Consider the following 25,189-nt stretch of genomic DNA (forward strand, 5'->3'; position numbering starts at 1 on the left):
TGAGCATCTGCCTTCAGCTCAGGTTGTGATCCTGGGGTCCTGGGATCCAGCCCTGCATCGGGCTCTCTGCTCAGCGGGGAGCCTGCTTCTCCCTCTCCCCCTATCTACCGCTCTGCCTACTTGTGCTCTCTCTGTCAAATAAATAAAAAAAGACTTAAAAAAAAAAAGAGTTGTATACTTTACCAACTGAGTCAGTCAGGCACCCCGAAAGCATCTTTTAATTTTTTTAATTTATTTTTTAAAGATTTATTTATTTACTTATTTGAGAGAGCATGAGCAGGGGGAGGGTCAGAAGGAGAAGCAGACTCCCCACTGAGCAGGGAACCCCGATGCAGGGCTCATTCCCAGGACCCTGAGATCATGACCTGAGCCGAAGGCAGACACTTACTTAACCAACCGAGCCACCCAGGCGCCCCCAATAGCATCTTTTAAAAGTAATCTCTAAACCTAAGGTGGGGGGCGCCTGGGTGGCTCAGTTGGTTAAGCGACTGCCTTCGGCTCAGGTCATGATCCTGGAGTCCCAGGATCGAGTCCCACATCAGGCTTCCTGCTCAGCAGGGAGTCTGCTTCTCCCTCTGACCCTCTTCCCTCTCGTGCTTTCTATCTCTCATTCTCTCTCTCTCTCAAATAAATAAATAAAATCTTAAAAAAAAAATAAATAAACCTAAGGTGGGGCTTGAACTCACAACCCCCAGACAAAGTCATATGCTCTATGGACTGAGCCAGCCAGGTGCCCCTCTTTTTTTCTTTCTTTTCTCTTTCTTTTTTTTTTTTTTTTTTGGTTGAAAGCACTGTAAACATTCAACATCTTTTCCATTTGGCCAAGTGTGCGTGTGTTGTTGAAATAACAAAATAGGGAAAGAAAACAGAAGATAAGAGAAAATAGAACCTGTGCTAGGCACCCACACATACAATGTTTCCTGTGTATCTGTGGCAGGTGTCGCTGCTCCCTCTTTGCTGGTGATGAAATGGAACCAGCTCATAGAAGATCAGAGAGCCACTCAGAGTGACCGGCAAGAGAGGGGTGAAGCTGGGTCTGGGACCCAAGTGTGCCGTGATGTTTGGGGCAGTGCCCTCTGGGGCAGACAGATGACCAGGGCCAGCTGCGGCTGTGCCAGCCCCAGGACTGTGACCTCTCGATCTGGGAGAAAACCACGAAGGGGTGGATTTGGATTCTAGAAACTCAGCTCTGGACACAGTCTGGGAGAAGGATGGTGCCCCTACTGGAAAGGCTTGTGCTCACGGAGTCCCGGGGAGGCCAAGCCTAGCTCTGCCTGGGCCAAATGGGTGACCTCTAGCAAGTAATTTTCCCTCTGTGAACCTGAGGGCCTCATCCAAGTTCCCACCGCGGGGGAGGTAGGAGGCCTAAGTGAGGTGACAACTGAGAAAACCCCCTCCTCCCAAGCAAGTCCTCAAAAATAAGCCCGGTCTTTGAGACTCAAAAGCATGGTCCCCAAAACTCTGGACCGCCCTGGCTCTCGCTGCCTCCTTCTGGGTCCAGGTGGCTCTAACACAAACAGACATACTGTTTGCTAAGTTCGTCCGATTGTTCATTCATTCATCTTACACCTACGCAGGGCGTCCCACGCGTCAGGCTCGGGTGGCCGGGGCGCTCCTCCGCGCACGTCCCCCGCCCGCGTGTCCCCGCACTTGCCCACGCCTCTGAACACACACTAGGGCCCATAGCCCCCGTGCACCTGGGGACTGGCACTGGGACCACGCCCGCCGCCCACGCGTACCGGTGGCACAGGCCACCCGGGCGCCGACCGTCGCGCCCTCGCCCCACCGCCACCGCCAGCCCGCGGCCAGCCAGCAGGGCAACAGCCCCCGGCGCAGGCCCCTCCCCTAACCCCCAGGTGGCCAATGAGCGCAGTGATCTGGGCCGGCCCCGCCCACCCCGGGGAGCCCCAGGCGCCGATTGGCCCGCCCGGGTGCAGTGGCCCCCGCACGTGGGGCGGGGGCGGGGGTGAATGAAGTGGAAGCGATTCCCCCGCCCCCGCGCTTACCTCCCGCGCCCGGCGCGGCCCGCCCCCCGCGGCGCCCAGTCCCGCGCCCGCCCGCCGGCCCGCTGCACCCAACCCTGGCGTCGGGCTCCCTCGGGCCCGGACCCCGCGTCGTGAACCCGCGATGGCCAAGCGCAGCTCACTGTCCATCCGCATCGTGGAGGGGAAGAACCTGCCCGCCAAGGACATGTGAGCGCTGCCGGGGGTGGGGGGCCCCAACTTTCTGGGGAGGGATGCTGCCCCTTAAGCCTGACCTTTTTGGGGTCCACACGGCCGCCCACAAGTGGAGCAGCGGCGAGGGTGTGGCGAGTGTGGCCGCGGTGGGGGACTGGAAGGGAAATGAGGACAGTAAGATTTGCTGCGAGCACCGGGCGGATGGGGGGGGACAGGGAAGGGCTGTGGACTAGGGAGGGGACGGGGGTCTGTGAGGGGCTTGAGTTAGCAGGGAGGGCGCCAATGGCGCCTCAAGAGGGGAAGGGGCTTTAATAGGACAGGGGCTGAGCGTGGGGGCACCTCGCAGGGAGATGTTTCGGTGAACTGCGGGGGTGTGGCTGGAGGGGGTGGGGGTGCCCTCTGGAAATGAGAGGTCTTCCTCAGTAATTCCGGAACCTTTAGTCCCCGAGTGTGTGCACCTGAAACAGGCCCTGGGGGCCGGGGCTGTCCCGGGGCTTCCAGCTGTGCGCTGGCGTGAAGGGTGAACCTGTAGGTCAGGAGGCTGGGACCCGTGCAAAGTTGGGGTGGCTGGGGAGCAGCTGTTGCTTGTGCCCTAGGCTTTATCTGCGCCATGCAGTGGCTTCACCTCCTCACAAGTACTCAGCAAGGCAGTCTCATCATTCCATTTTACAGATAAGGAAACCAAGGCTTGGAGACCTGAAAATGTTGGCTCCAAATGGCAGGGCAAGGTCTTGGGTCCAGAGCTCCTAACCCACACTGACATCTAGGGCTTTCCCTGGTCCCTGGCCAGATTTGAGGAGGTGTCAGCAGCCCCTTGTCCCAGCTTCTTTCTCAGTAGTCCCAGAGCTGAGCTGCCCCATCCCATCCCTGGCTCCCTTGTCTACAGCCTTAAGGCAGCATCTTAGCTCTGAAGCCTCACTTTCCCCTTCTGTAAACTGGAGGTCAAAAGCCCTTAAGCACAAGGCTAGAGGTGCGCTGGCTGCCTGGAGCAGGGTGTGGGGGAAAGGGAGCCCAGAGGCTGCATAGGGTCCAAAGTCCGCTGTCTGGAGTGCCCCCCCTCTCCTGGCCCGCCCTGGGCTCCGCTGCCTGAGGTGGTGAATGGGGAGGGGTGCGGGAGGCTGGGGCGAGGGCGTCTCTCTCACACGGACAGTGGCCCCTGTGAGTTTCCCTGTTCACTCAGCGCCTTGAGCAGTTCTAGTTCAAGGCCCCCTGGGCCTGGCAAGGCCAGCCTCAGCAGTTGCTATGGCAATGGGTGAGGGAGGGGGCTGGGCGGCCGTCTCCAGGTGGGTTTCTGTGTTGGAGGGGTGGGTAGGTGGGGCGGACACTGGGAATGTGGGCTCTAGGGAGAGCAGGCGGATGAGCCCTGAGGAGGGTCTCAGCCTCCAGGCCCAGCCTCTAAGCACCCCCCAGGCTAGCACCGCTAACTAGGTCAGCTTGGCCTCCTCTGGCTGGTGGCTGCTGGAAGGAGCAGCCCCTCCGTCTGTCGCCTCCCTCCCCATCCTGCAGGCCCTAGTGCCTGGCTCTAGGCTTTCCCCAGCCCCGGGCGGTGAAGCTTCGGACTGGGTCTACCGTGCCAGGTTCTCCGCCCAGTCCTGCCTCTGCGCAGCCTGGGAACCCTGGGGCTCCATCCTCCCGGAGCGGGGGGGGGGGCGGTGGGGAGTGGCCACTAAGTCGTGTTGGTTCTGCCTCCAGGATCTCTTTCCTTGACCTGCCCCCGTCCCTACTCACCTCCCCTCACCTCCTGAAGCCCTCAGACCTGTCACCTGGCTCTTAAATCCAGCTCTGACCCTCCCTCCCCCCTCAGCCCCTCACATTTGGGCTCTTTGCAGCCCTGCTTTTGCACACTTAGGGGCTTCTGCCTTCAGACACTCCCCTTCAGAGTCCTCCAGCAAACTCCTGATCATCCTTCAGGACCCCTCTCAAACTTCGGCTCCCTTCCAGGGCTTTCCCTGGTGCCCTCCGGCAGCCTTGGTCATCGTGCCCCCGACTGTGCCCTCCAGCAGTTGGGGTCAGCTGGAGTCAGGAGGATGCCCTTGGTAGCAGTTGCTGCTTCTTGGGCTGCCCATGCTGTTGTGACCATGAGGGGTAGGAACTGTGACTCATTCATCTTGGCATTCCAGGGGCCCTGGGGAGGCTCCTGGTCCGTGGTAGAGGAGAATAAGGGCTGTGGAGGACCCTTCCATTTAATCCTTGTCTTAGTTCTATAAGGTAGATAGGCTCAGTTTGTAGAAGGGGAAACAGGCTCAGGATGTGCAAGTCACTTGCCAAGGCCACATAGCATTTAGATAGAGAAGTCAGGATTCAGACCCACTCTCTGCTGCTGACAGCCCAAGAATCCTAGCTGGGCCGATGTGATGTTGCAGGCTTGCCGTGTGGCTCAGTGGGGACTGAGCCTTGCAAATGCCATGCAAATCATTTGGCTCAAGGACAGCAAGGGTTTGGAGATCCCAGGAGGCCCTCACTGAATGCCGGAGGCAGGGATGGTGGTGAGACCATGCCTCATCAGCCTGTCTCCTGAGCAGTCTCCCTTCCAGCCGTGACTTGCACACTTCCGAGGACGGGGAGCTCACCACCTTTTGTAGTGCTCCATCTTGACTGAGACAGTTCTGGGGAGGGAGACATCATCAGAGCTGCCATCTCCACTCATGGGCTTTTAGTTCTCTTAAGGGCAGAGAGCACAGCTGTGCTCCCTGTCACCGACCGCTTTCAGAGCCCACCTGTTCCTGTTCTGTTTCCATCTACCGTCTCTCATCCTTGTGCGCCTGGGTCAGCCAGACAGGAGCTAAGTCTCATAATGACCGGTGACTGACTGGCTCCCACGCCCGGTGGCCCTGGGGACGGGCCCGGGACTATTTTCAGGGTTTGCCCTGATCCTTCCCCTCCCACAGCCTGGAAACTGCCAAGGGGCTAAATATAGAGGCCTTGCAAGTAGCCAGGCTGGCTTCCCCAAGTGGCTTGGGGAAGGGGAATTGGGGCAGGGGGCCAGTCCGGGGCCCTCACTGTGCACTGGGCAGGGGCACAGGGCCCAACACCTGGCCAGGGATCATGGTTGGGCCTCTGGCCTCAGCCCGCTCCTGACACTGTCCCCTTTCCCCTCTCTGATCCAGCCACCCAGCTCCTCGCAGCCCCTGCACGCCCAGGTCCATTCCTGCCTCCAGGCCTCCACCCCCATGATCTGGCCTGTAACACAAACCCCGAAGCTCATGGTTCATTCAGAGATTCATTCATTGAGTGAGAGCTGCCCAGTGGGCAGAGCTGGGCTCACAGGGCTGCTAGGGGTGCCAGGCCAGGAGGCAGAGGTAGGGTAGAGGGGACCCGCCCCCACCCCCCCCACCCCCCGCCGCCACCAGGTCTCAGCCCATAGGAACATCTTCCTCCTTCCCAGTTCCTCTGCAAGTATGCATGCAGCTGCTGGGCCCTGCCATCAGCCCAGCTCTGGGGGTGCACAGGGGCCTGATTACTGGAGGCCCCGAGTCCCCTGGCTTTGGGGTGGTGGGATGCAAGCTAGGGTGTTGCCAAGGGGCTCTCTGGAGGAGGAGGCTCCTAAATGACACGGGAAGGAGTGACAGGCAGAAGAGCAAGGAGTCTAGGGCCGTGCCAACATTTACCAAACACCTGCCATGGGCTGGCCCTCCCATCAGGCCGGGGACCCAGTCACCCTGTGAGCGCCCCCACTGCACTGTGTAGGGAACTGAGTCCTGGGAGGACCTTTGGAGATGTTTGTCTCATGCCTTCCACTGCAGGAAGAGCCCCTTTTGAGAAGGGGAGCAGGGCTTGGAATTCCCCAACCTCCAACATGCAAATCACTTCCTTTTTATGGACACTGGGCCTGAAAGGCACTCCCGGAGACAGTCCTCACCCCCTTTCTTGCCGGGGACCAGCCCTAGGCCTGGCTGGGGCTGCCCCGCACAACCCCAGGAGTCCCCTACCAACCAGAGACCAGGGCACTGGAGCAGTCCTGGCTTGGTCTTTCCCTTTCTTCTTTCCCAGACGGCCGAGAGCTCGAGGGCAGACTGTTATATTTGTTCATTCATTCATGCAGCAAACACCCCTGGGCCCCCTGTGTTGTGCCAAGCCCTGTCCTAGGCTCTGGGGACACAGAAGTGGCCCCTCCCTCGGGTGGTCGGGTGGGGGTGGCAGCTGAGGACAGCGCATCGCTAGCGGTCCTGGGATGGGGGGAAAGATGGAGAGTTCGCAGGCAGTGGGCCCGCAGGGGACTCCCTGCCTCTGGGACGGGGGCGGGCTCTGAGAGGCGGGGGGGTGGGGGGGTGGGGGGGCTGACTCTGGGAGGTGGGCAGCGTGGTCCAGGCGTCCAGGCAAGAGGAGCCTCGGGAGCAAGGGCTCAGGGGAGAGAGAACAAGGCGCCCACTTGGGTGTTGCAGATGAATCTGGATTTCTGGAGCTGGCCTGGGGCTGTCCCCTGCTATGATTGTTATTTCTGTTCTCCTTGGGGTGGGGCGGGAGGAAGGGATGGCAGGAAGGAGCATCTAACCCCCCCCTAGCAGGAGGGCCCCCCGCCCCCCCCCCCCCGCAGGGTCCTTTCTCCCCTTCCCCTGCACCAGTGCAGGGAAGCCTCGTGCAGGTTCCTGCCGTTTGCTCACCACCGGCCTCCCAGACTGATGAGGGGTGGGGGCGGGGGGCACACGTTTCGGCCTGAGGAGCCGTTGGGTCCTGGGGACACAGCCCAGGCCCCCGTGTCTCAGCCTTGATTGTCCTCTTCCTGGGGTCACAGAGGGCTGAGCTGCCCGGGAGCCCCCTGGGGCACCCCTACCCTCACCCCACTTGCCGCCGGCCGCCGGTCAGCCCCTCCCTGGCCTTGTGTCTTGCAGCACTGGCAGCAGCGACCCCTACTGCATCGTGAAGGTGGACAATGAGCCCATCATCCGGTACGGCCCCTCCCTCCAGCGCCACCCCCCCACTAAGGGCAGGTGCCGGGGTGCACCTGCTCCTCCCCACTCACCCCTACCCTTCCAGCTCACACCCCAGGGCAGGGGAGGGGGAGGGCTCCGAATGTCTGATCCCCTGGCCCCGCCCCTGCCCTGACACACCTGCTGGGAGGTGAGGAAACTGACCTCTAACTCCTCCTGCTGATTACTGACCTTAACGGGCATTCAGGCCTTCCATCCAAGGGCCTCTCGCCAACGCTGTTCCTTTCTATGATCTTTATGGCCCTCGGAAGGGACAGAGGATGATGAGTAGTAACAGTAGGTGTTATTTATGGAGTACCATCCGCCGGGCCCTGTGCTAAACCTTTTGCAGCCCACTTAAAACTTGCAAGGAGCTAGATGTGATATTGTTAAATTGCACTTACAGGGGAGGAACAGGGGACTCAGAGAGACCAACTTGCCTAGGCTCACATACCTAGGAGGCGGCAGAGTCAGACTGGAACCCAAATCTGGCTGACTCCAAAGCCTGAGCATCTTCCTCCTCCCCCGTTCTGGCTTTCCCTCGGGGTCTCTGCTCCCTGAGAGTCTCCCACTGTGGTTATACCCCAGAAAGGCTGCTTCAGGCTAGGGGGCCCCAGCCTGTACCCAGAAGGGCCACCTCCCCTGGATGCGCTTTTGCCCATGGGTTCCACAATTCTGGGCAGGCTCTTTGAGGTCCCATCTCCTCTGTGTCTCTGGCCTCGACCTTAAACTTCACGGCCAGAGCTTCTCCACTGTTCTGCCCACCGAAGAAGATGTGGGGAAAGGTGAACCTAAGTCACGTGGCCCTGTCTTGTCACGGCCCGGGGCCTGTGGGTAGCCCAGAGAGGTGCTGAGGGTCCTGTCCTGTAGGACAGCCACTGTGTGGAAGACCCTGTGCCCATTCTGGGGCGAGGAGTACCAGGTGCACCTGCCGCCCACCTTCCACGCGGTGGCCTTCTACGTCATGGATGAAGATGCCCTCAGGTGGGTGGGCCCCCGCCCTTCAAATGGGGCCCAGACCCTGCTGTGTCACTGCTGGGCCTGTTGAGAATGCTGGTCGCTTTGCCTCCTCTTTACGGCCTGGAGGGAGGGGGAGCCCCGGGAGGGTCTGGAAGGGTTCAGGGTTTGAGCGAGCAGGTGTCTGTGGGGGCGGGGGTGTTCACACTGCTCACACCACATCATCCACGTGCACGTGCGGGAATAAAGGCACAGGTGTGCTGGGCTGTGCGTGGGGGCATGCGAGCTAGGAAACCCAGAATGAACTTGGCATATATGTGGGCCCATGTGTCCGTCCACATGCAGAAACCTAGCACATGCTCTTGAGAGTGTCCAGAATGCAGGGCCCGCAGGAGGGTCATGGGTCCTGCTCCGATCGGCTCCTGCAAGTGACTGGAGCATCAGCCTCCCTGCTTCCCACAGGGCCCCTGAACTGGGCAGGAGGGGGGTCCCAGGCTCCCTGAGGAGCCCTGCCCAGCTCTGGCTCCCTCTCCATCCTCCAGCCGGGACGACGTTATCGGGAAGGTCTGCCTTACCAGGGACACCCTGGCCACTCACCCTAAGGGTAAGATCCCTGGGAGGGAGCCCACGGCCTGCTCTTGCTTCCCCTCCCCTGGCCCCCCTCCTTCTAACCCCACTGGTCTGCCCCGTCCCTGGCCTTCCCCCAGTTTTGAGACCCTGACAATGCCCTGGGCCCCACTCTGTCCCCTACTGGGACTGCATCCCCCTAGGGCAAAGAGGGGCTGCTAGGGGTGGGATCTGGGGCCTCTGCAGGCAGAGGAAGGGGCCCCTGTATGCTCCATTGCTGAGGTGTGGAGACTCCTCCTCCCAATCGGGCTGGCTCTTTCTGTACCCTTGGGGTCCCCTCAGCCTGGGCCCCAGTGCCACTCTGTCCTAAGCCCAAGGGGTCGGCCTGTGGCCGGGTGAGGCCCCTTGAATGATGGCTGAGATGCTGACGCAGCCTCGCCGTGTGACCCGGGGCAGGTGCTGCCTCCTGCGGGCTGGGTCCCTGTCTGGCGGTGAGGGTTCAGACCACGAGCTCTCAGGCGGTTCAGGTTCTGCTTGTCCGAACCCCTGTGACTCCTCCCGGGCCTTCCCGGCACACACCTGCTCCTGTCTGTGAGGCCAGGGCGACTTTGCTGACTCACGGAGCCTCTTGGCGCCTGCCAGGCCAGAGGCCTTTCCTGCCCGCTGCCCCCGCCAGCCCCTCAAGGTCCCCCGGCCCAAGTGATGCTGGTCCCTTGTTGCTTCCCCTTCTGGGCTCGGCCCCTCCTCCAGCAGCCTCAGACAAAAAGAGTCGCTGTTTTAAGATGGAGAAACTGAGGCCAGAGAGGGTGGTCCTGCCACAAGTTAGGGTCAGCGGGGCACGAGAGTAAGGACACAGGGGTCGCCGGATTTGGATTTGCATCAAGCCTCTTCCAACTGCTGTTGCTCAGCTTCTGGGCCTGTGTCCCCATCTGTCCCTGGGGACGAGAGCCCCTGTCCCCCGGAGCTCGAGAGGACCCCGAGGGGATGGTGGAGGGGCGCTGTGGCACCCGGAGGGGCTGAGGGAGAGGGCCAGGCCCCTGGCTGAGCCGCCGGCCCCACAGGTTTCAGTGGCTGGGCCCACCTGACGGAGGTCGACCCTGATGAGGAGGTGCAAGGCGAGATCCACCTGCGCCTGGAAGTGGTGCCCGGGCCGCGGGCCCGCCGCCTGCGCTGTTCTGTGCTGGAGGCCAGGTGAGGCGGGAGGGTCTGGGCAGCGGGGCGGTGGGCCCCACGCAACTAGGGACACCTGCCGCGACTGCCCGCCTGCTGTCCCCCCCTTACCCCCCACTCCACGTCCTGGCCCTGCTCCTCCTCCCACCGAGGCCTGCGCACAGGCGGACTGGGGAGGTTGCCCTGACCCGAAGGTGTTTCCTGGGTGACCCGGCCCAGGACGCTATGTCTCTTTGGGGACGGGGTGATGTTCTGATGGTGGGGCTTCGGGCATCATAGAGCAGTGGGGGTAGCAGGCGAGAGGGGACCCCAAACTCTGAGCATGCAGCCCCTGTGCCAAGACTGGGCTTCCCCTGGGTTTAACTGCAGTATGAATTTGTGTGTGTGTGTGTGTGTGTTGGGGTTGTCCTCAGATGGGAGGGGTGGGGTTCTCTCCAGTGTGTGTGTGTGTGTGTGTGTGTGTGTGTGTTGGGGGGGTTGTCCTCAGATGGGAGGGGTGGGGTTCTCTCCAGGAGGGACAGTGACTTGGGCAGAAAGGTGGGCCTGAGTCACCTGTGACAGGGCCCCCTCCCCTCCCCCCCGGGTATTTTTAGCTGCAGGTTCCCCTCCCGTCTGGGCCTGAGTGTGAGTCACACACGCCCCATGAGGAGCGCCTTCCCTTCTGGCTCCAGGCCGCCTGCACAGGGTCCTTGGCTGCCTCTGGGGCGAAGGGCAGGGCCTGGCCAGCGCCTGTGGAGGAGCGGGTCCTCGCGGGGGTGGTCGGCTTCCCGGGGAGGAAGACCTCTCTCCTGCAGGCAGGGACTGTGGCTCCCCTGGCTTGATTCTCTGTCCTGGGGCTGGAGCGTGGACGAGGCACAGGCGGAGGGAAAATGTGTAGACTTGGGCAGAGGCCCGGTCACACCCTCACGCTCGGCCATTCCCACCCTCCGTTCCCCTGCCCACCCGCTTCCGCCTCCCTCAGCCTCGCCTGGCACCAGGCTGTCTGTGGCCCGTGTGCGTGCCATGCTCACACACGTGCACACAGACACACACATGCTGCCGAGACTCCTGGGGACGCGGTGGTTGGGCCAACCTGGCCTCCGCTTAGCAGGTGCCTGGGCGGGAAGAGCGGTCTGTCCAGACCTCTGTGTGGAGTTGGGGGGGGTCTTGGCCCCCCATCACCCCCCACTCAGATCCCACTGGCATTCTGGGTGGCCCGAGATGCTGTCTGTGCAGAAAGAGTATTTCTCTTCATCTTTCTGGGCGGATTCTCAAGGCCACGTTCTGGAACTCTATTAGCTCTGAGGAGGAAAGAAAAGCAGGCCTGAGAGGCTTTAAACTGGAAAATACGGAGAAGAGCGGAAAATAGTAATTACAGTAAAAGGAAGAGGGGCGGGCTTTGCTGTTATTCCACAAAGGGCTCTGAGCTGGGGGTGTAGTAATTGCAGTAAAAGGAAGAGGGATTTGGGCTTTGCAAAGGATCAGCAGGATGGCCCATTGGGGCTGCTCCCCAAGATCCACCCCCCAAGTAGGGGAATACTGCAGGGCAGGCCTTCTAGAAGCCCATGATCTCAATTGTGGCGGTTATCTTCTCCATTCTGCCGATGGGGAAATAGGCTGAGAGAGGCGGCCCCAGCTCAGGGCTGCACTGGGAACCCGGGGTGGGGTGGGGGGCACAGCCCAGGCTGTTCCATGATGCACTTGCCTCCCCCACTCCCCAGAGCAGAGGATGACCTCACAGTCGGCCTGCAGCTGTCAGCTCAGAGGAGCCATGGGGGGTTCCCTAGCGTGGTGTGCGTGCCGCGTGGAGGCTGGTGGGGGTGAACACCGTGGGAATCAGTGTCCAGAAAAGGGAGAGGCGCTGTCCACAGTCATCCGGCTTGCCAGGGCGTGGATGAGTCCAGCCTGGTGTGGTTGCCCCACCGCTTGGGGTGCAGTCTGGGGAGGGGGGGTGTGAGAAGTGGATGCTCTGCTCCCCCACCCCCCAGGGACCTAGCCCCCAAGGACCGGAATGGTGCATCTGACCCCTTCGTCCGAGTGCGCTACAACGGACGGACGCAGGAGACCTCGGTGAGGGGGCCGGGGGAGTGGGGGACGGGCAGGCCTTCATCAGCTGGGAGGTCAGGCTGGGACTGCAGTCTCACAGAAGAGGTTTAGAAAAGCGGGGTGATCCCGGTACATAGCAGGTCCTGGCTCTTCTGGCACCGGCCCCTACAGCCCCAGCTGCCTTTCAGTCCCGGCCTCCTGGACCAAGACAGTGGCGTGGGGTTCATCTGCACCGTCCAACAGCTCCCCCCACTGCTTTGCTCCAGGAAACAGCCGGGGTGGTGGGCTCAGCCACGAGCATGGGTACGGGGTGGGGTCCTGGTTTCCCAGCGCAGTCCGCTACCTTTTCGCTCTGTGGCCTTGGACAAGTACTTTACCCACCCTGGGCCTCCGTTCCCCACCTTGAGAAGTGAATAGGGGTTTGGACAGGAAGTTTATACCTCTGTTGTTGCAAGGCCCCTGCAGGGATCCCAAGTGGGGTGTTTGGGGTTGGCTGTGCCCGTGGCTGGGCCTTGCTCGGGGGGGCCCATGGGGGTCAGCCCCACCCCTCCTCCCATTCTGGGCAGATTGTGAAGAAATCATGCTACCCACGCTGGAACGAGACGTTTGAGTTTGAGCTGGAAGAGGGGGCCACGGAGGCGTTGTGTGTGGAAGCCTGGGACTGGGACCTTGTCAGCCGGAATGACTTCTTGGGCAAAGTGAGTGCCCCGCCCCTTCCGGCTACACCTGCCACCACCTCTGAGCCTGGCCTCCAGCCCCCCATCCCCCTCCGGCAGCCCCAAAGGGGCACTCCCCAGAATGAGCCACTGGTGCTCAGGGACCCCCCAGAAGGGACTCCCCCCAAAAGAACAGTAGTTGGCAAGGAAGAGGGCTGAGGGTCCCAGCCTCAGCGTGCCCCCCCCCCCCCGCGTCTGCCTTGTCCCCAGGTGATATTCAATGTCCAGAGACTGTGGGCGACCCAGCAGGAGGAGGGCTGGTTCCGGCTGCAGCCTGACCAGTCCAAGAGTCGGCGGGGAGAGTAAGTACCTGGGCTTGCCAGTGGGGCTGGTGGGGGCTGACATTTGGCTCCATCAGGCAGGCAGGCGCAGGGAGGGGCAGACCCTTGCCCACTGGGCCCAGACTGTTATCCTGGCTGGTCCTGCCGCCTGGCCCTTCTCACAGCCTTGGACTCAGCCCTGTCCTCCTAGCTCCGAGGCGGTAGAGGTCTCCTGCTTTCTACCTTCTGCTAGATTCTGGAACAGGCCATCAGACTTTTTCCTTTTGAGGGTTTCTCGGCAGACCTCAGACCCAGGGTTCAAGTCCCCAGAGCTCTGACTCCCCCCCCCCCAAATTTTCCAGGAATAAGGTTGCCAGATAAAATATAGGATGTCCACTTAAAGCTGAATTTCAGGCAAACAATGAATCATTTTTCAGTGTATGTCCATGCAGTACTGGGGACAGACTTGTACTAAAGATACTCAAACTTAACTGGGCGTCTTGTATTTTTATTTTGGTAAATCTGGCAACCCTATCAAGGAAGCCCTCTGGCCTCCTTGCCCACAACTCAGCCTGGAGGTGGAGAATCAGCAGTGTCCCCCACCTTGGATGGTTCAGCTCTGTCTCTCTGCAGAAAGCCCCAGACCCCCCATCCCCACCATCGACAGGGTAGGGCAGGGCAGACGACTGTGTCCAGCAGCGAGGCATTTCCAGAGAACCAGCCAAGGGCCCTTTGGAGGGCTTCTGCGGATGAGGCCGTGCTGAGCATCATCACTTAGTGAACTGCGCTGTGCTTCTGGAAGGGGTCCTTACAGACGGTTAAGCCTTGGCCAGCGCCCCCACCAGGAGGGATCTGAGCAGGGGAGCTTGGCAGTTAGATCTGTTGTGGCAAGTTGCCTAACCTGCTCGAGCCTCAGTTGCCCCTGGCAGGTTGTTATGACACTTGGGGATTTGCTTCCAGTGTAAAGCGTATACACGAAGGAGCTGTTCTCTTGAGAGTTTACAGATTCCAGGCTGGGGAGCCCAGCACATCCACATGGGTCAAGCTCAGAGTCCAAGGAGTCTAGAGGGGGGCAGGAAGCCAGGCTGTGAGGGTGGTTGGAGGTGGGAAGGGCTTTCCGAGCGGGGAAAGAAAGCAGCTTGGGGAAAGAATTGGGGCGGTGGGGGGGGGGGGAGGCAGTGCAGGGAGGCAAGGTGGAGGGCATGAGCCGAGAGACTGAGAGGCTGGCCCCCAGTGGGGAACATGGCGGCAGTGGGGAGGGGGCCTGGCCCAAGTGGCCTGAGTCCCTGGTGGAGAGGTCACAGGCTGCCCATTCCAGGGGCAGCCTGGGCTCCTTGCAGCTGGAGGTGCGGCTGCGGGACGAGACGGTACTGCCCTCCGGCTGCTACCAGCCCCTGGTGCGGCTGCTGTGCTGTGAGGTGAAGCTGGGCACCCAGGTGAGGGGGCCCTGGGGGAAGGTGGGAGGGTCCGGGGACCACAGGCCTACACCTGCTCTGAAGAGCAAAGCGCTCCGTTCTCAGGATGGTAAGGAAGTAGCCAGTGCCCAGGGCCCCTTGCCATCCCTTGGGAAAGCACCCCCCCTTCCCCGTGGTCCTCTGAGGTCCTCAAGAGTGAAGGGTTTGGGTTCCCCTGTGGGTCCTCCAACCCTGCCTGTCTTTGCTGCCTCCCGCAGGGCCCAGGGCAGCTGATACCACTTATTGAGGAGACAACAAGCACCGAGTGCCGCCAGGATGTGGCCACCAACCTGCTCAAGCTCTTCCTGGGGCAGGGACTGGCCAAAGACTTTCTGGACCTGCTCTTCCAGTTGGAGCTGGGTCGTACCAGTGAGGCCTGGGAGGGGGCGGCCTGTCTGAGGGTGTGGTGGAGAGGGGAACCAGGAGCCTAGGACTCCAGGGATAATGAGAGGGGAGAAATCCGGGAAGCCTTCCTGTAGGAAGCTTAGCTGGGTCTGAGGAGGCAAAGCAAAGAGCAAAAGGCATAGGTGTGGCAGTGTGCTGGGAGGTGGCAAGGTAGTTCCTTACAGAGGGGCCAGCTTAGAGCCCCCATCCCCGTGGTCCTCTGTCCTTCCCCAACCCCCTAACCACTAGAACCTCTGCTTGTAGGTGAGGCTAACACCCTGTTCCGGAGCAACTCTCTGGCCTCAAAGTCCATGGAGTCTTTTCTGAAGGTGAGGTTGAGTGGTATATGGTCTTTGTTTCCTAGATGAGGAGACGGAGGTTCAGAAGGGCCAAGAGATGGAGTGGGAGCTTAAGCTCCAGTCTTCGGTTGGGAGTCCAGGGCCCTTTAAGGCTAAGAATTTCATCCATCCACCCATGCATCCATTCACTCGTTCATTCGCGCAGCAGCAGTTTGTCACGCTGTCCCCTTTGCGTGCCTGGCTCTATCCAGAGTGGACACGGCAGGCAGATGGTGCTCGGGGTGGCTGGGAGGCCAGCTGCAGGGAGAAGGCCTGCAGCTGGAGGCCGGAGGCGGGACCAATGCCGCCCCCCGCGGCCCCCAGGTGGCTGGGATGCGGTATCTGCACGGCGTCCTGGGCCCCATCATTGACAGGGTGTTTGAGGAGAAGAAGTACGTGGAGCTGGACCCCAGCAAAGTGGAGGTCAAGGATGTAGGGTGAGGCCAGGGGTGATTCCGGGGAGGAGGGGGGGGCGGGGGTGCCAGGCCCTTTTTGCAAGTGTATGTTTTGGCCCTTTCTGCCTGGGTCTGCCTTTCGTCGCTCTGCCCATCTGTGCGTTGCCTCTGTCCCTGTCTCTGCTGACGCCTTATCGCGCCTGTCTCGGGGAGCCTCTGTGCGAGTCTGTGCAGGGGCGCTGACCTCCATCCTCTCTGCGGGATCCACTCAGGTGCTCCGGGCTGCACCGCCCACAGACCGAGGCCGAGGTGCTGGAGCAGAGCGCGCAGACGCTGCGCACCCACCTGGGGGCGCTGCTGAGCGCGCTCAGTCGCTCCGTTCGCGCATGCCCCGCCGTGGTCCGCGCCACCTTCCGGCAGCTTTTCCGGCGCGTGCGCGAGCGCTTCCCCAGCGCCCAGCATGAGGTGCGCCCCCTGCCGGTGGGGCCGGGGCGGGGCGGTGGAGCCCTGGCGTCCCGGGGCGCGGCGGTGGCGGTAGCGGTGGGGGGTAGGGGGTTAGGACCGCAGGCAGGGTCATGGGGAACGGGAGAGGCGGGGACAGCACCAAAGGCCCGCGGGCGGTCCCGAGACTAGGCCTCAGGCCGTCCAGCCCTGCTCTCCCGCGCCCCCCAGAACGTGCCGTTCATCGCCGTCACCAGCTTCCTGTGCCTGCGCTTCTTCTCTCCCGCCATCATGGCGCCCAAGCTCTTCCACCTGCGGGAGCGGCACGCGGACGCGCGCACCAGCCGCACCCTGCTCCTGCTGGCCAAGGTGCGGGCCCGGGGACGCGGGCGGGATGCCCAGCCGGGTGCCCACGGGGCCCTTGCCTGCATGGCAGTGTATCCCCGACTGGCTCCAGGAACGCCGGTGGCACTGCACTGCACAGCTGACAAAGCTTTCTCGTGGTCATCCGAGCTCATGGACAAGGAAACAGGTCCCTGCGGGGGAAGGAGCTTACCCAAGGCCGCACTGCCTGTGTGTGTGAATGCGGGCCTTTTAACCCCCAGATCTGCTTATTCCCAGGCGGCACCGAGCTGCCTGGCACCAGGCTGGGCCCGGCGTACCCGGGGGGTGGGGTGGGGGGGGAAGCACTCTCCTATTAAACTTGTCGAGGAAGGCCAGTAGGTTGCCCTCAAGTAGTCTCAACTGTCAGGTCCCGAAAGGCCTCAAACTCCGTGATCGGCTCAGCCCCGAACCCCAGTGCGGATGGAACGGGCCCATGAGCAGAGCTCGTGCCGCTTCTGCCTCCGTTTCTTACCGCGGGAGTAGCCCCGATTTGGGGGCGGGGCGGGGGAGGTTGCAGTGGGGGGGCCCGTGACCCAGCAGAGCCTGGCCCTTGGCTGCTGTCACCTGCAGGCGGTCCAGAATGTGGGCAACATGGACACGCCCGCTTCCAGAGCCAAGGAGGCTTGGATGGAGCCGCTGCAGCCCACCGTGCGCCAGGGCGTGGCTCAGCTGAAGGACTTCATCACTAAACTGGTGGACATCGAGGAGAAGGAGGGTGAGCGCTCCCCGTGCGGCCCCACGCTACCCTCTCCGTCCAGATTTGCTCCGCCCCTGCCCCGTGGCCCCACCCACACTGGCCTGTCTTACGGCCCTGCCCACAGCCTTCCAGGTCCCGTTTATTCTCTCCTCTGTCTCTCTCGTCGCACCCGCAGCTTCTTGATCCCGTTTGCCCCGTCCCGTGGCCTTGCCCACCTGCTGCCTGTGCCCCTCGCGGCTCTGCTGCAGTCCCTACTTCGTCCCTGGGCTCACATTTTACCTTCCCTCCCTGGCCCGGCAGAGCTGGACCTACAGCGGGCACTGAGCTTGCAGGCACCGCCGGTGAAGGAGGGGCCCCTCTTCATCCACAGGACCAAGGGCAAGGGCCACCTCATGTCCTCCTTCAAGAAACTCCACTTTTCCCTCACCACCGAGGCGCTCAGCTTCGCCAAGACACCCAGCTCTAAGGTGGGCAAGTGGGGATCCGAGGGGTTTGTAACACTCTGGAGGCACCTGTGCCTCCCTCGGAGCCCATCCCAGGGCCCACCGGGATCAGAGAAGAAAACCGGGCGGGACCAGGCTTCTGGTGGCAGCCACAGGATCTCTTTTTTTTTTTTTTTTTTAAAGATTTTATTATTTTTATTTATTTATTTATGAGAGACAGAGGGAGAGAGAGAGAGAGAAGCAGAGGGAGAAGCAGGCTCCCAAGGAGCAGGGAGCCCGATGTGGGACTCGATCCCAGGATCCTGGGATCATGACCTGAGCCGAAGGCAGACGCTTAACCATCTGAGCCACCCAGGCGCCCTAGCCACAGGATCTCTTAAGACCCGTAGGGAAGAACCTTTTCTGCCCAGAGGGCAGGGGGCAAGGGACAGGCTGTGGCTGCCATGTCAGCCCTGGCTTCTTGGCGCATGAGTGGGGTGGGGGGCTGAGGGGTGCTTCTGGGAGGTGGAGGAATGAGGGGGGCTGGGAGGAGTCCTGCTTTCCAGCCCTGTGCACCTGGGAAGTGTCTCATTTTCTCTGAGCTTTAGTTGGTGTCTTGGCTTACAAACTGGGGTCGACGGTCCCTTCTGCCCAAGTCATTGAGGGCAGAGGAGAGGATCACTCTGAGGGTGCAGAGCCCGGGCCCGGCACAGGGCAGGATCTCAGCCAGTGGTTTTACCCAAGGCCCCAGGCTGGTCTCCTGTCCATGCTCTTCTCCCAGGAAGGGCGGAGCACTTATGTTCTCGGTGGGTCTGCTGACCCCTAGCTGGGCTGACCCGACCTCCCGCCAGCCAGGCTCTGGGGACGGTCTTCCAGGGATTCCCAACCCGGCCCTGAGCACCTGATGGGAGAACCGAGGGGGTGAGGGAGCTCCCCGGGTGAGGAGCCTCAGCCTGGGCCTCTCGCTTTCTAGTTTCTTCCACTCCTAGCAGCTGCCCAGTCGCTGAGCCCCCTCAGCGTTTTCTGCAGCCTCAGCCAAGCCTGGCAGGGCTTTCCCTGATGCCACTCTGGGCCCCTTTCCATTCCTTGGCTTTGAGCTCTGCCCTTTTGTGGGCACATCCGTGCATCCCCACTGCTGCCTCCTTCTTGTCTCCTTTTTAGCAGAAGAGGGCAGCACATCTTCTGTCCTTTGGGAGGCCCCACCCCCAGATGTGTGTTTTCGGGGCTCCCCTCCAGGTGTTCTTACTCCTCCCAAGAGGCAGCTCTGCCCTTCGTTGCTCGTCACTGGGGCCAGCAGGGGTGGTGGGCTTGCATGCCAGGCTGGGGGGAGTGGGTGCTCTCCTGAGGGCCATGGGGGCTCTTACTTGGGTGATAAGGGCCCTGATGAGTTCTGATGGGAGACCCCGGGTTGGGGGCTGCTAGCCCAGGTTCTGCTTCAGTAGGTTGGGGGTCCCTCAGGGACACAGACCCGTCAGACGCACAGCTTTTCCCTGTCCCATTCGTGTCTTAACAGATTGGATGATGGCAGGAGTGGGGAGGGGCCAGGAGACAGGGAAGGTAAAGGCACGGGGGCGGGGGGCGGGGGGGATTATTCATAAGGGGAAAGGCACAGGGCCTGGTCCAGGCAGGTGCTACTTTCCAGGCCTGGGGAATGCTGGGAGTCCAGACATTTTCAAAGCTCAGACCTCCCATGATCGCTGCGAACCCTCGAGAGGCCAGGCACTTAACCACCATTTGCGCTCTGTCTGGCTGGGGTCACTCACAGAGCCGGGTCCCCTAAGCCAACCCCCGGGGCTGCAGAAGGGGAGACTGAGGCCCAGAACTAGGACACGGAGTGGTCCCGACTCGGACCCTGAGTCTCCCTGCCTCGGCCCACTACAGAAAAGCGCCCTCGTCAAGCTAGCCAACATCCGGGCGGCAGAGAAGGTGGAGGAGAAGAGCTTTGGCAGCTCGCACGTCATGCAGGTCATCTACGAGGACGACGCGGGCACGCCCCAGACCGTGTACCTGCAGTGCAAGGTGGGGGCCGCGTGGGGGCGCTCGAGGGGAGAGCTGCTGGGGAGGTGGGGGGGCTAGAAGGAGGCCCCAGTGAGCCTCCTACCCCCTTGTCAGCTGCCTCAGGCCCAGCAGGGTGTGAGAACTGATGTGAGTGCAGTGCGTTTGTGTGTCCGTGTGCGTGCGTGCATGCGTGCGTGTGTCCTGGGCTCTGGGGGCCTGTGCCCGTGGCTTTCCCTGGGCCTGTCTAGGCACCCAAGTGTAGGTCTGTGCGTGGTCCAGGGTAAGGACGTGTATGGTCCTGTGATTTGGAGCCTCACACGTTGTACACGTTTGCGGAAAACTGGATTTCTGAGTGTCTGTGCTGGTGCCTTTGTGTTTGTGGAACACATCAACACGTAATCCTCACATATTTATGCCGGCGTGTGGCTCTGAGTACGTGCTCTCAAATTCTCGTCTCTTTATGTACTAACTCATCCATTCATCTGAGAGGTATTTGTGGAGCGCTTACAAGGCTCCAGGCGTGGTTCTCTGTGGTGGCGTACAGCGGCAGGGGAAAGAGCCCTGCCCTCGTGGAACTTGTCTCCCAGGGAGGCACACGGACCACTAAATCAATATTTAAAATGTCAAATGGTGGCAGTGCCTTGAAGGGCACAAAGGAGACTGAGGGAGAGAGGGAGGGGACAGAGTAGCGTTCAGCAGGGGGACGTTGCTCTCTAAAGGGTGGGCGGGAGGGTCTCTGACGGGTGGCCTCTGAGAAGGGGCATCGTGAAGGAGAGAATGTCTGGGGGCAGGACACGGGGAGCAAGAAGGAAGGCTGAAGTCAGAGGGCATTTGGCTTGTCCCTGGGAGGGACTGCCCGGAGCTACAGGGGAAAACGGTGACCACCCCGTACAGTTGGCAGGTTGTACACTGCCCAAGGCATGGCCAAGGGGGCGAGTGGCGGCCGACGTCCAGCCGGCGCTCTGCTCGTCAGGCCATGTGCCTGGGAGCTCCAGGAAGGGGGGCAGGCTTCCTGGAGGGGGTGACCTCTGACGGCCCCCGCGCCCCCTGCAGTGTGTGAACGAGCTGAACCAGTGGCTGTCTGCGCTGCGGAAGGTGAGCATCAGCAACCCCGGCCTGCTGGGTTCCTACCACCCTGGCGTCTTCCGCGGGGACAAGTGGAGCTGTTGCCACCAGAAGGACAAGTCAGGTGGGAGCGGAGGCGTGGGCCCCTCTACACGGCATCTGTCCACCCTGGCTGGCCTGGCTGGGGGCCACCTGTGCACCCGTGGGGAGGAATTGGCGGCGGGCCAGTCCCTGCAGGTGCTCTGGGCGGGAAGGGTTCTGTGACGGGAGTTTGGGAAGTGCCACGTGGTGTGGGTGCCGCACGTGGGTTCGCTGAGGGCCCTGAGGAGGCCTGGAAACGAGTTGGAGTGTAACACTAGCTCACGGGACAAGGGCCCTTGGCCGGGGAGGGAGGTTCCTGTGAACCAGGGCTCCGAGGAACACACTGTAGGAACTCCTTGCTGCTGAGCTGCACGTTCCCACCTGGCAGCCTGATACTGGAGCTGCAGGTGGGGGACCCTGGGCACCAGAGGGATGGCCGAGACAAGCTGCTGCTAGAACTTTCCGTGATGGTGGTAGTGGTGTCCAGTACTGCGCCTGTGCTCATTACAAACACGTGGCTTGAGCCGTGGCCAGTGTGGCCCAGGAATGGAGTTTGAAGTTTGTTTTAATTTTATGTCATTTTAATGATTTTAAATTTAAGCGGCCTTCTGTGACTAGCTGGTTTCCCTATCGGCAGCTCAGTTCCGGGACTGTTAAGGTCTTCTCTGATCTCCATCTGCTTTACAAAAATATATATATATTTTTAAGATTTTATTTATTTGACAGAGACACAGTGAGAGAGGGAACACAAGCAGGGGGAGTGGGAGAGGGAGAAGCAGGCTTCCTGCTGAGCAGAGAGCCCGATGCGGGGCTCGATCCCAGGACCCTGGGGTCATGACCTGAGCTGAAGGTAGACGCTTAATGACTGAGCCACCCAGGCTCACTGCTTTACAAAATTCTTGCTCCACAGTCTCAGAAGAGACTCAGCCCCTGGAGCCTGGCACGGGAGGCCCTGGGAAGCCGCCCCACCTGCTCCAGCCCAGCCCTGGGTCTGGGAGGGGACAGTGGCAGCTCTGGTTGGCCTGACCTGCAGCTGCTGGCTTTGACCTTCATGGTGATAGACCTTCTTATTGGTGAGGGGGACTCCTTAGGGAGCTAGGAGGCAGGTCTGGTAGCCCATTCTGTGGAGGAGAAAACCGAGGCTTAATGGGGGCCGATGTCTCTGCCAAGGTCGTCAGGCCAGCAGGTGGCAGGGCCGGCTCATTCCAAGGCATGAAGCCCTCAGCTTCCAGCCCCATGATCTTACGGTCCCAGGCCGCTCCCTTCTTCCTTCTGGGCAGGCAGCCCTCCAGAAAGCCGTCCACAGCCCCCTTGAGTTGTCTCCTGCGCGGCTCCCGTGCTTGGCAGTCATGTATCTCCGGGCTCAGGAGCTGCACCCGGCAGAGATGAGCTGCTGCCCTCCTGGGGCCCCTGAGCCCATTCCTGTCCCTCTCCAGGCTTCAGTGTCCCCACCTGCACTGCCACAAAGTTGGACGTAAGCTCTCATGGGCCCTGCCCACAACCCTGCCCTCTCTGTGCCCCCAGATCTGGGCTGTGACAAGACCCGGTCACGGGTGACCCTACAGGAGTGGAATGACCCTCTGGATCATGACCTGGAGGCCCAGCTCATCTACCGGCACCTGCTGGGCGTGGAGGCCGCACTGAGGTGAGGAGGCCTGTGTGGCCCTGGGGAGTGTGGCGGCCGAGGGCCGGAGCTGGGGCCACGTGGCTGGTCTCCTGCTGCAGATCAGGCCTGGCCCCTTCTGCAGCCACACCTGGGGAGGGGCACGCGGGTCTCTGCGGCATGAGGCTGGCTCAGTGAGGAGGAAGGCCCAAGGGCTGCAGAAGGCCCGGGTCATTGCCACAAGTCATTGCCATGGCTGTATCCTGCCCCGGACTGACGCAGCCTCCCAACCTGTCCGGCCTCCCCATTGTGCCCTCGGAGCGCAGGGATTGTCCTCAGCCAGCTCTCTTGAGTTCCTCAGCCATCTCCGTAATGCCCTGGTTCTTAGCCCTTGGCTCCTGCTCAGAAAAAACCAGAATGCCTGCGCCCTACCACACTGACTCAGAATCTCTGGAGGTGGAGTCCAGAGTGGGGAGATCTCCAAGCAACCCGCTGCTTCCCTGAGCCCTGAGCGGCTTCCCTGAGCCTGCTGGGATGGGGGCGGTTTTCTGCCCCACAGCCCAGTCCCCAGGGCCCTGGAGGGGTGGTGGCTCTTGTCCTTGTGCCTCATCAACTTTTCCAGGGTGTAATCTCTTCCTCAGAACCCTTCGAAGCTCATGGGGTCGGACGAGAACCGCTCGCTCCCCTGTGAGCCAGTCTCTCCAGCAGCTCCCAGGTCACTCTGCGGCCACACGTCCTTTCTGATGGTGTGGTCCTGTCACTCACCATCTCCCTCTCTGCCCCTAGTCTGGCCCCCTGGCTCGGTGACTTCGCCACCTACTGGATGAAGTCACCACCCTGTCTGCTCTGTTCCCGGGACCCACAGCTGTCCCCCATTTAAGTCAGGAAGTGGCAGAGCCAAGATTGGAACCCAAGCCACCTTGGGTTCAGGTGGGTCCCGCCACGGGACCAGTGCCCAGGGGCCTGATCATAGCCTCCCCAGCTCCGGAACCACGCGGCCACCCCTCCTCTCATTCCGCCTCGCCTCCTTGCCATGGAGCACCACCAGACCTTCTGCCCCACCGGCACCTCTGATCCCCTGACACGGTGGCCCGTCCTTAGTCCCTGCTGTGCCCACTTCCTGTGGCTGCTGTAACCAGTTACTGGATGCTTGGTGGCTGGGAACGATGTCTTCTCTTGCGGTCAGTGTCGAATTAGCAAATGAGCAGGGCAGGTAGGGGACCGGACTGACCCCATGGGGCCTAGAAGGCATCTCAGGAGGAGCAGCTCGTTAGCTCTTACAGGGACATAGCTCTTCGGAAACTCGTCAGGGAGACCGGCAAAAAGACCAAGCCAGAGGAATTCCGAAGCAAGGAATTTCAAGCCTGGGGTCCACGTGGCTGCTCGCTCTCCCTCCGTGTGGGCTGCCAGGGTCGTAACTGAGGGCCCAGGGACCTCTGGTGAATCCCGGTTAGGAATTGTGCTTAAACTGCAACTGGCTCGTCCTCCCATAAGGAGGAAACTTGTCCCACCACCAGTTAATCCTGGGGCTTCAGGCCCCAGTTGGCCCTTTTCTGCAGGGTCCTCCGAAACCGGAGTGACATTGTTCGAACTTGGGTTTCCGAAGTGCCTTCCGCTGGCGCACCGTGGTGGAGGTGACCAGAGGAGGTTGGAAGAGGGAAGGTGGCAGGTGACCAGGGGACCATTACCTGGACCCCTGTTACTTCCCCACAGATTGAAGGGGTCGGCGGCCCCCCGCTCCCAGGATCCCCTCTGGCTCAGGAGGCCTACGCGGGGTCACCCAGCCTTCCTGGCAAGGGCACCACGTGCTCTCACTCTGTCCTCCTCCACAGGGAGAAGCACCGGGAGCTGAGTGCGGGCACAGGGGCAGGCTCTGTGCGCATGGGCCCAGGGGAAGGTAGGTCCCTCCCAGCCGGACCCCCGCAGTGGCCGGAGCTCCGTTCCGGGGGGCTGTGGGCGGGGCCCCACTCCGGGGCGGGGGACCCTCTGGCCCTGGCTGCTCCGCTCTCATCCTGCATCTGCCTCCAGCCCCCGAAGACCCACTGGCCCAGCTGCTGCAGGTGCTGCAGGACCTCCAGGAGGCCCACAGCTCCAGCCCCGCCGGCTCACGGCCCTCGGGGCTCAACCGCCCGCTGGCGCTGCAGACGTGAGGTCCACCCCCTGCGCCCTTGCCGAGCCCCCTGCCAGGTGCTTGGAGACCCGCCCCCCCCCCCCGGTGCAATTTCGGCTCTTCACTTCATTCCCACTCACTGGGGAGCAGGGCTTAGGGCTCTCGTGGGCTGGGTGAATTGGGGGGTCGGGGGGGGCGGTCCAGAAGGCCCATCGTTGCCCGCCTGAAGTCTCCAGGGCGCCTGGCACACTCCCGCTCTTCTCTGGAGCCTGGCTGCTCCCTGCCGGCCCTGCAGCCATCCCTGGCACTAGCCTACGCTCTCCAGGGGCCCTCTCTTCTGCCCAGGGCGGACCTAGCCAGAAGCCACCCCTAGGGTGGCCCGAGCCTGGGTGGACTGATGCTCCTTGGACCCAGGGAGGTGGGAAGAAACACGGAGCCCAGGAGACCAGGCTTGGACCTCAGCATCCCCCAGCTCCTGGCCACCACACCGCCTGCTCCTCCACCCCGGCCGCTGGCTGGGCCCTCCGGGCGAGCTTCGCCGGTGCTCTGTTGCTGACAATAAACCTGCTGTGACTGCCTGGGCTCTGGGTTCTTGTGATGGGGGTTGGTGGAAGGACTAGGCCTGGGGACTCCAGTGGCTCCTTGGTGGCCAACGACGGGGCCACCAGCATAGCCTTTGTGCATCCCCTCTGCCCCCCCCATCCCAGGGGGACTCGTTTCTCTCCCCGTCTGCTGTCCTCACCATACCCCGGGGTCCCACTGCTCCATCCCCCACAGGCTAGAGCCTGAACGTGCCTCACCTTCCCTTCCTGGCCCAGGGGTGGCTGAGTCTGCGCCGCCCCTCCCCCATCACCAACACCCTGTTCTCTGGCTACTTCCTCAGGGCCTCACACCAGTCGTCACCCCTGTTCAATTTCCTTCGGTTTCCAGGACCTTGTGGTCAGGAAGTACGGACCCCAGGGTCTACTGCGCCCTAATGCAGTGTGAACGGGAAGGAGAGGTGTGCGTTTATGGGGCTGCCGCAAGTAGGAGCCTGGT

The 25,189-nt window shown here is 61.8% G+C and overlaps 1 protein-coding gene across 5 annotated transcripts; it reads left to right on the top strand.

Moving 5' to 3' along the window:
* The first annotated feature begins 2,023 nt into the window (after positions 1-2,023).
* RASA4B (RAS p21 protein activator 4B) lies at positions 2,024-24,724 on the top strand. Of its 5 annotated transcripts, XM_027613911.1 has the most exons (22): positions 2,024-2,192; positions 7,007-7,063; positions 7,955-8,068; positions 8,584-8,645; positions 9,670-9,799; positions 11,746-11,827; positions 12,370-12,501; positions 12,730-12,821; positions 14,098-14,215; positions 14,452-14,602; positions 14,882-14,946; positions 15,280-15,392; positions 15,623-15,815; positions 16,023-16,160; positions 16,746-16,890; positions 17,173-17,339; positions 19,176-19,313; positions 20,346-20,481; positions 21,963-22,083; positions 23,874-23,938; positions 24,070-24,228; positions 24,566-24,724. In XM_027613911.1, the coding sequence occupies exons 1-21, from the start codon at positions 2,128-2,130 to the stop codon at positions 24,189-24,191; spliced, it is 2,406 nt and encodes an 801-aa protein (XP_027469712.1). In that variant the 5' UTR covers positions 2,024-2,127; the 3' UTR covers positions 24,192-24,228; positions 24,566-24,724. The 5 variants fall into 5 exon arrangements, 4 of the variants coding, with proteins under 4 accessions (XP_027469712.1, XP_027469711.1, XP_027469714.1 ...); XM_027613910.1 differs by having other exon boundaries at positions 24,070-24,724; XM_027613912.1 differs by having other exon boundaries at positions 2,055-2,192; positions 7,960-8,068; positions 24,070-24,724.
* Positions 24,725-25,189: the final 465 nt, after the last annotated feature.

Source organism: Zalophus californianus, chromosome 10, assembly GCF_009762305.2.
Source record: "Zalophus californianus isolate mZalCal1 chromosome 10, mZalCal1.pri.v2, whole genome shotgun sequence".
Lineage (NCBI taxonomy): Eukaryota > Metazoa > Chordata > Mammalia > Carnivora > Otariidae > Zalophus > Zalophus californianus.